The sequence below is a fragment of the Ziziphus jujuba genome, chromosome 12 (genome assembly GCF_031755915.1).
Source record: "Ziziphus jujuba cultivar Dongzao chromosome 12, ASM3175591v1".
Lineage (NCBI taxonomy): Eukaryota > Viridiplantae > Streptophyta > Magnoliopsida > Rosales > Rhamnaceae > Ziziphus > Ziziphus jujuba.
This window is the reverse complement of record NC_083390.1, coordinates 9,048,823-9,058,559: the sequence shown is the minus strand read 5'-3', so window position 1 is coordinate 9,058,559 and position 9,737 is coordinate 9,048,823. Positions and strand designations below refer to the sequence as shown.

Below are 9,737 nucleotides of genomic sequence, written 5' to 3'. Positions count from 1 at the left end.
TAGCACTGGCACCTCCTAATTTTTTAAAGAGTTATTTATTTTTAACTTAACAAATTAAAAATTAAAAATAAAAACTAAATATTTGTTTAAAAGGGTAACCGCATGTTTATCGTGAATTACATTATCTTTTGCAATTTACACTTAAAAAGGGGATTTTGCAATTTACACTTAACGGGATTTGTAGTTCAGCAATGTTACATGCATTAAAATTTGTTCACCAAGAACATTTGCTAAATGATATATGTCAGATACATTATTGGTAAAATATTTACATTATCAAAAATATAAATAAGAGAATTTTTAAATAACTAAGTGAATAAAAAATTATTAAATATTACCATATTATTTGATAAAATATTTTGGTAACCATAATATTACTAATGGCCAAATGCAGAATTAAAAAATAATAATTTAGGGGTTAAAACGCAGTTATTTTCCCACGTTTAAATTACTTATCATGAGTTTTATTTTATTTTTTTAAAAATCTAGGACTTTCTTGTTTGTAAAAAAAAATAAAAAAAATAAAATAAAATAAAAAATAAATAAATAAATAAATAAAAGCAATAGGTTTGATTATTGAATTTCCATTCAATATTTCGAAAGCTAAATCATGCCAATCAAACGATATACGGCATTATTGAAAATTATCTTTGCCATGGCATTTTTCTTTCCCATTCACCAAAATGAAACGGAGAAAAATAGAAATAGGACTGTTCTGATTGTAGGAGCGAAGTAAATAGATGGTTTTAGAGTTTTAGAAGTCCCCGGCATCCAATATTCTCCATCTTGGCAATGCAGAAAACTAGACTAGTAGTATCTAAAATGGGAAAGTATAAAGATATCTTAAGCAATCAAAGTTATTATATAGAATGCAAGAATGTATTACAAACAGTTCTACAAAATCAGCTATACAAGCACTGGAAGGAAAACTGGATGCAGCAGGAGGATACCCCCTTTTTTTCTTTTTTTCTTTTTTTTTTTTTGTTGGTGGGAAATACAGCAGCAGGAAACCAAAGGTATCAAAAAACCAATACATCTTTATCATCTTAAAAAGGCAAACAAAAAAAATCTGCAGAAATTTTTTACAACAGTATCAATTTAAAACACCCTCCCAAAAAGTATCATCAAGTTAGGCTTCCAGCAATGCTGATAATGACATGGTTCTTCTCCATGGCAAAGAACAACTTCTTTTGTTCTTTCCACCTGACAGCATAAATTTTAGCGTAGGAGATAAATAGAATTCACGAGAAGCACCATTGTGATCCTCTTGTAACACTTTCGGGGAGAGTAAGAAACAGTCCTAGGGAGAATAGAATGTACAAAACAGGTAGTCCTGGATTTTTCCTCTTTTTAACAAAACTGTAATGTCTACTGGATGCATTTTATCATATTCCTCCTTGTTTTGCAATATCGTTGGCCGCTGGTACACCACAAGAGAAAATGTTAGTCTAACTATAGAAAAGAAAATAGCATGCAGAATAGAAAAAGAAAAGCTAGAAACAATTTTTATTAGATAGCTATTTCATACAGAACAGGGTCAGCAAAACACATAATAGGATAAATTTCTTAAGCACAATCTTTATAGCTCTAAAGTGAAAAATTGTTTAGATGTTTTTAATCCTGTGGCACCTCAATATAGCCCCATGATATGGGAACCTCATACATATCCACACAGAGGAGGCCTAAAATAAGCTAATGATGCACAAAAGTGTCTCTAAAGCCTTGCAAAAGCTTCTTTTAAGCAAGGGGTTATTCTTCATATTTCATATACTCCAATGCATTTTAACTAGGTGACAATGTTGCTAATCTATGGAATTCTGACTTCATCTATTTCGGAGTAGAAACATTATTCAAAATTTGCAGGTATCTAGCACAAGGAAAAACCGCTTAGATACATAACAGATTTTATGGTGAAAATACAAAAACCACTGGTTGTGGTATTTGATAAAAACACAAAAAAAAATATCGCAATGAACTCTGTAAAACATCATTACTTTCTTTATAGAAACAATTGAATACAGAAATCACGGCAAAAAGACTTTCTCATTGTCTCTTTACGTGCAAAGAACTGCTAGATAAACCAAACTAAGACTGACTCATATAAACAAACCTAAAAACTTAGTAACAATTTGCATATTGACTGGTATACAGAGAATGAGTAAAAAACTAAGAAGTGAATATACAGAGAAAAAAGAATCAATAAAGTGCTCATCAAGCTAAAAAAATCCGGAACTACTTTTTTGTTGACTCAAAACAAAATCCAGAACTTCAATCAAGTTAAAAGGAAAAGACTCATCAGCTCCAAATGCATCAAAAGTTTTATAAAAAATATAGATCAGAGATTAAAAAGATCACCTTTTGAAGAAGCTAGGACAATGACAACATGCATGGTGACAATGTTAGGAGGAAGCTGCAAACGAAGGGGATGGAGCTTTCCATTCAAAGGGTTTCGAGTGCAAACAATAACACCTTCAATCCCAGTCTCTTCCTCGAATTTACGAGTCAATTCTTCAACCCCACTACCTTTGAAGTTAAAAGAATAACCCTGAACAGCTTCATCATCCACATCACCGTCTTCATCAGCTATATGGTAATATATAGTCCTCCCTTCGGATTTCGGTGGCGAACCCGAACCCGCATAAGAATCGCTCGACTGTTCCAAATAAAAAATAAATAAATCAATCAAATCAAATCAAATTCCAATCAAAAACACAAATTAAGTTAAAGTGAGAGATGAGTAAATAGATCTCGAACCTCTTGTCTGGAAAAATTGGATTTGATGGAAACCGAAGAGGGCGAACTGGAATCGAAATCCAAAGAATCAGAATGGGGAATCTGAGGGGCGGAAGGCTTAGCACCTGGAGATTGAAGAACCTGAATCTCAACAATATCAACATCCCACAAAACCCAATCCTGAGTCGAGGTTCTTTGGGGGATATCATGAGTCACGGAGTTCCTCCACGGTGGCAACCCACCATTGGCTCTGAGGAAGTGACCGTACCGAGTCTTGAGACGCACATGGTTTCCTTCTCTAACCGGTTCCCACTCGACGGAGGAGTCAAGGCGTTTGGGCAGAGTCTGGAGGACTTTCCGACCGGTCATGCCCAGCAGAAAAGGCTGGTTGGAAGCGGTCAGATATTTTCCGTAGCAGCTCTTGAGTCGGATAATGGTTTCCGATCCGGGTACAAACTCGACGGTCCATCTGGCGTTCTTGGATGATCCATTTCGGTCTTGGTTGACGGACTCTTCGTCTTCTTCGGCGAGGAGGTATTTCTCGTGGTGGCTTCGGAGTCTCACCGCCTTGGCGTTGTGGAAGAAATCCATTCCCGTAGTGAAATGCTTGTTGGAGTTGGAGTTGGAGTTGGAGTTGGAGTTGGAATTAGAGTTCGAATTTTTCTGAGAAAAACAGACAACCCAAAAAATGAAAATCTCTCACGGACAAAGAAGCGGAGGATCAGATTTGTGGCATGTGAAGGTGTGAAAACCACCTTCAACTATATAATACTGTAAGAAAACAACGTTTTTGATTTTTAATTTTTAATTTTTTTATTGATAATTTGAAGGCATGCTTAGTCAGCGCCAGCCAATTTTATAGTCAAGCTGGCACAACGCGGTTCGATGGACTGTGTCGTTTACGTGGCCAAAGGAGTTCTTTACGTTGCTTATTGGACTTGTGTCCTTTTAAAGGTGGCTTCGCCCAGCCATCTACTACTTTATTTGAACTTGTCTAAATTTCTTGGCCGTGACAAATGATTTCTTAAGTTTGAAGTCGACCTCGTAGAGTAATTTACATTTGCCTCCCTTTTGGGTAGTCTAAAACAAAAAAAAAAATGTTCATTTTTCAAACCTCGAATGTGATTTTTTTGTCTTTTCCATACAATAGGTCGGTAAAAGTAACCACACGGAGAAACTAGTATTCATATAGAAAGGAAATTAAAATATAATAAAATAAAATAAAAAACTCTTACCTTAGTTTTTTATCCATTTCCATAGCAATATTTCTTTAACGAACAAATTTTAAATTTGCTTTACATACAAGGATTTTCTGACTTTGGAAAAATAAGATTTTTTTTTTTCAATATGAAAGAAACAAAAAGGGGAACACTCTCATTAATTAAATGATGCAGATGCGAATTTAATGTATAGATGGAGTAACACGCATGGTTAAGAATTAATTAAATCAACCTCCAAAAATAATGCAAATAAAAAAGAATAAAAAGAAAGAAGACCCACTAAATTTGAGTAATAAATCAATAAACAATATATTTCTGGAAATAGATATATTTATTTATATAGGATTAATTGCTTGCCATGAAATGCTGAGATGCATGAATATGGGCAGGATTAGAATGCTAATCAACATTATATGAATTCACCCAACAAAAAATCAACGTAATACGAACGTTAAAGTGCCAGAATCACACATAAATTAAAGACGATCAAACTCATAAATTAAAGAAGATCAAAGAGGATTCTTTTCTTTTCTTTTCTTTTTCTTTTTTTTTTTTTTTTTTTTGGGGGGGGGGGGGGGGGGGGCGGGGGGAGACATTGATTGATCTAATATTGGATCCTTTATTGGTTTTATATTTGTCTGTAATATTAGAGTGATGAGGGTAGTACTATCCTTTGGTTAAAATTTATTTCATGAAAAAGATGTGCAACTGCCAATAGACTCTTAAGATGAAGATCAAAATGCATGCCAAATGTTGACCAAGAAGCATGCATCGCACGCAGTGCCACGCACTACAAAAAGAGTGAAAATTTGACCAAACACATTGTTTATGTACACACACTGTTTATGTATTTATTTATTATATTAAATGCTTTTATAAGTAGTGCGGGAGAGTTGGTAAGGTGGGTTTTATGGGGGAGGCTTTTTTAATATGTATATGTTATTAATTTTATGCTTCTTTTTTTCCTTTTTTTTTTTTTTATTAATTGGATCAGTAAGGATTTGATCGTATGCTTTTTCAAACTCCTAATATTTTTATACATTATTTTTATTTAATTTGTATAAATTAATTCCAACTATCGATTATAGATTTAGCTCTTTAACTATTTAAATATAAAATGTATTGTATATAAATAATGACAATAATAATTGGTGACATAACAATGTAGTAATGGATATGGAAAATATATATATATATTTTTTATTAAGTGTATCTCTTTGTAAGCCTTTTGTTAATATTTTTGTTCAAATAACATATACATAACTCCTCCATCTTGACTCTCAAACAACAAAAATAAGACAAGTGTTTTAGTTGGACACCTAACAAAGGGTTAGACTTCAGACATGTAAAGAACTAGCCTATCTAATTCTTCTTCAAAACTTATTTTCAATAATGCAACCCAATTGACAAACTCAAATAATATTAAGTATGCCATTATTTCCCAAGTCAAATATATGCCTATGAGACTTTAGACAAGATTTTCCATTTAAACACACAATTAAAATCCTACAATCCATATTCATTATAATAACAGCAAATTAATTAACCTACACTCTTAAATCTAGTGAACTATAATTAAAAATAATAATAAAAAAAAATCTATTCTATATAAATGTGCTCGCACTCAATTTTTACATGTATATTACCAAAATAATTTTTCTTAATAAACAAAAGTTTGTTAACATGGTTTGTACAAGCGTGATCGGCATGTTGCGTGCTATATATTCTTAAGAATACCAAACTTTAACCTTTTTTTCCAACAATGGCATTAATGTAAACAATGTTAATTTACAAATTCCACTCTTTATAAAGTTTCTAGTGATGCATGTTCCATGCAATTCCGTATCATTACCATTAATCTTCACACTCAATATTTGCATCTCAAAAGCACTTTTCGCTCCAACAAGTAATTGCAATACACTTATGGTCCACCAAATATCTAAAAACTCTATATAACTAGTTCCAATAATATTGAAGCCTTTTATCACTATTATCACTCGCTTTTTCCATAAACATTTTTTTCCCCTAAACTTTTGGCTTAATTACCCATTGCTTTTTGGACTTTCTGGATTATATAATTGCGTATACGTGTTAGTAAACCTAAATTAATCAAGTCTTAATCAAAAACACTTCTAAAAAAATTAGTCAATTATTCTAACTTAATTAATTAATTGGAAAAAAACACAAATTAACCGAAGTAAAACAATAACGGAAACGCACCTGTTTGGAAGAAAAAGAAAAAAATCTGGCCGGAGATTTGACGACGGGCCTGGGCGAACCAAGCTCGCTCAGAATCTCATCGGAGATGGAAGAATTGAAACTCGACAACGACGACAAATAGTCGGCGACCACTTCGGATTCGGTAAGCTCAACCCCTTCAACATCCCACAGAATCCAGTTGTGGGTCGTACCGGTATGCGGCTCGTCGTGGGTGATGGAGTTCCTCCACGGTGGCGTACCACCGTTGGCACGCAAGTACTTGGCGTTCCAACTCCTCAGCTTCACCTGGAATCCATCCCTTATCGTCTCCCACTCCGTATTCCAATCTGAAAGCTTCGACGACGGTTCCGTTTGAAGAACCTTATTCCCAGTCATCCCCAAAAGGAACGGTGTTTCAGTGGCTGTGAGGTACCTACCATGGCAGCTCTTAAGCCTTATAACATGGTGTTTACTCTCAACGAATTCCACAATCCATTTCGCTTTTCGAGACGAACCGTTACGGCTCTGTCGAACGGTTTCTTTATCGTCATCGGCAATTAAGTACTTATCAAGGTGGCTCCGGAGTTTCACAGCGGAGGTTTTGTTAAAGAACTCCATAGTTTGATTTTGGAGATGATGGTGCTGAACAGAACAGGGTTTTTATTGGTTTTGGCTTTAACGCAAACAATTTATCGGCATGGTTTAATTTAAAAAATAAAAAAGATTGGTTCTGTTTGGTATTGATTGTTGTTATTCAATTGTTTGGGGGGTGAGGAGAGTGTAATTTGGTTTTTCTTAGTCGTCACGATTGCGATAGCAGAAGATGGCACGGAATTGTCCCTGTCCTGGATAATAATTTTCCATTTTCCGTTGTATTGACCACGAAGATGAACCTTCGAGGATATGTAAAGCGGGGGTGGGAATTACACGAGCTTATAAAAGAGCGTGGAATGAGCTTTTTTATGTAGTTACTTTATTAATAACGCGTGGGGTTTTGGATTGGACAGTTGTAATAGTTGGTTTGCAGTTGCGCGTGGGATTTGTTTCTTTTTTCTTTTTTTTTTTTAATTAATTTATTTATTTATGATGACGGTCTTTGTTCCGTCTAGAAGCTGAAATTATTGGACCCTGGATTATAATTTTCAGCCCAAGAAAAAAAAATAGAAGGTCATGTCATGTCCGTAGTGTTCAAGCTAATATGTTTCCTTCGTACCAATAAAAAGACCGGCCACTTCTTCTACATCAGGCTTTGAAGTTTTAATTAGATAACAAAATTTTTTTATGCTTTTGCCCTGATTATTATGCACCGAGTTATTATTATTATTATTATTATTATTTTAATTTAGTCAGACACCGAGTTGCTTCTATGTAATTGCGGGAGAGTTTCAATGAAATATCATTGTACTTTCGACTTCTATTTGTGAAAGCATGAATTTTTCTTGAAAGTTTACAATGGTCAAGGAATTCATATTATTACCCAAAAAAAAAAAAAAAAAAAAAGAGGAATTTATATTATAACAAAAAAAAATAAGGACTTTATATGAATAAAAAGGCATCTCCAATCCAATTGTGGCTTTTGGGGGGGAAAAAAAAAATACCGTATAAAAAATATGCATATGGATTGTTTTTTTTTTTTTTTTTTTTTTTTTTGGATTGTTAGTTATATATGAGTATGGGAAAAAAAGGCATAAGATATATGCCCATATAAATCAATTTTTTATTAAAAAAATGGAAGAGTTTTGAACAAAAAATATGTAAATGGGATGTTTTTAAATTTTGTATATACATGTATAATATGTAATAAAGTTCAAAATACCAAATAGCATTAAATATATCTTAGAATTAGATATTTTCAATATAAATGATAAAGAAAAATATAAGTAATAGTAAGATAATAATATTTTTTTTTGAAACTAATATAATAATAATTTCATATATTAAAAAATCATAAATAATAAATGATGAAAGGGTGTTAAGAGTGTCAATGCGTTTAACATATATTTTAAATTTTTATTTTCAAAAAACACTTTTTTTTTTTAAATTTAATGTGAGCACATATATATTACCCGGGTATTATACGTGAGTTAACTAACTAAGCATTATTGGTTTAAAAAACATAGGCAAAAAAAATATTTACCAAATACCGTACATTAATATATTATTGATTTATATATTCATATAATTTAAATTTATATAAATAAGTGAACTAAGAAAAAAACAAATTATAAATACCATCACATCATTTACCACATTATTTAATAAATGTTTTAGAAAGTTCAGCATTATTGTATAAAAAATTACTTTGCAATGCTAATATATAAAATGAATATCAAATTAACATAACATAAATATTGTAAAAAATGAGTATCTAGTTTTAAAGGCTTCATAACAAATTTGATCTTAAAAAAAGTCAATTTTTTTAAAAAATTATAAAATTTGTAATTTATTAATAATCTTTGATATATTAGCATTGAAAAACAATTTTTGAATTAATTATCAATTCATGCCACTTAAATATTAATATTGCTAATTTTATTTACATAAACAACAATTTGTATCTTGCATATACTCTTAACAGTTATTAGACCGTATCTAGGTTCAATTTTATATAGAACTTTGTGTGATTTTTAATTTTTTTATTTAAAAAAAAAAAGTGTAAACGTTAGGAATCCAATCCATGATTTGAAATTATTGTCAATAATAAATTAACCAATTTGGCTATGGTGATATAAATTTGTAAGTATTAGTTTTTTTTTATAATTATTTTGATAATATTGGAGGCAAGAGAATTTGGATTATTATCTAAAAAAAAATAGATTTTACTGCTGCATTTTTCTACCAAAGATAACTTATAAAGTATCAGTTGAAATTTAATTATAATTTATTTATCAAGCTATGATATTGGATTATTGTTCAAGGAAATAGGTGCTTTGTTATTGGACTAATCCACAGAAAAGGTATGAGTAATTTGAAGCGTAATCCTACAATTTGTTATACTGAAAATAAACTAAAATAAAATGATTATTATATATGTGCATTATTGATTTTATTAAAATTGGTATATTTATGATTAAATTAATAATTTCATCACAAAGTTCAAGCGGTGGTTTGAGAAAGATAAATGTAGTTAAACAAGAAAACACAAAGCACAACTTTTCATTAATATAATTAATAAGTTTGTAAATTATTTATGTATACATGATTGAAAGGGATTAAAGTAATGAATTTTGTCTATTACAGATAAAAAATAAAATAAAATTGTCACCTTCAATGGTAGCAGTACATTCACTTCGGGGTGAGTCATAACAGTGACAAAATTTGATAAAATAAAATACATAAGCATGAAGCGTGGGAACATAAAGTTAGTCCACTTGTGACAAAGTGGGTGTGAAAGCAGCTACCAAATAAAAACATATAAAAATGAAAAAGAAAACATAAAAATAAGAAATCCAAGCCTTTACATTTGTGGATTTGGAAATTGAAATTCAAGTTTTGTCAAGTTCTTATTGTCTTGTATGATTTCAAACTGCAATACTATATATTATAAGATTATAGCTTGATGGTTATGATACTATCAAAAAAAAT

At 31.3% G+C, this 9,737-nt stretch overlaps 1 protein-coding gene across 1 annotated transcript; it reads right to left on the bottom strand.

The window, feature by feature from the left end:
- Window positions 1–839: 839 nt before the first annotated feature.
- On the bottom strand, window positions 840–7,036 carry LOC107428785 (uncharacterized). The gene is made up of 4 exons (XM_016039372.4): window positions 6,174–7,036; window positions 2,755–3,396; window positions 2,356–2,653; window positions 840–1,420 (listed from the first exon to the last, which is right to left on the bottom strand). Exons 1-4 carry the CDS (start codon window positions 6,768–6,770, stop codon window positions 1,386–1,388), a joined length of 1,572 nt encoding a protein of 523 aa, XP_015894858.3. The 5' UTR covers window positions 6,771–7,036; the 3' UTR covers window positions 840–1,385.
- Window positions 7,037–9,737: the final 2,701 nt, after the last annotated feature.

Coding starts and splice junctions, on each gene's coding strand:
- LOC107428785 (XM_016039372.4), bottom strand. CDS start 6,770: ATGGAGTTCTTTAACAAAACCTCCGCTGTGAAACTCCGGAGCCACCTT. Junction 2,654..2,754: donor CCAATTTTTCCAGACAAGAG/GTTCGAGATCTA, acceptor TATTTGGAACAG/TCGAGCGATTCTTATGCGGG. Junction 1,421..2,355: donor TGTCCTAGCTTCTTCAAAAG/GTGATCTTTTTA, acceptor GTGGTGTACCAG/CGGCCAACGATATTGCAAAA.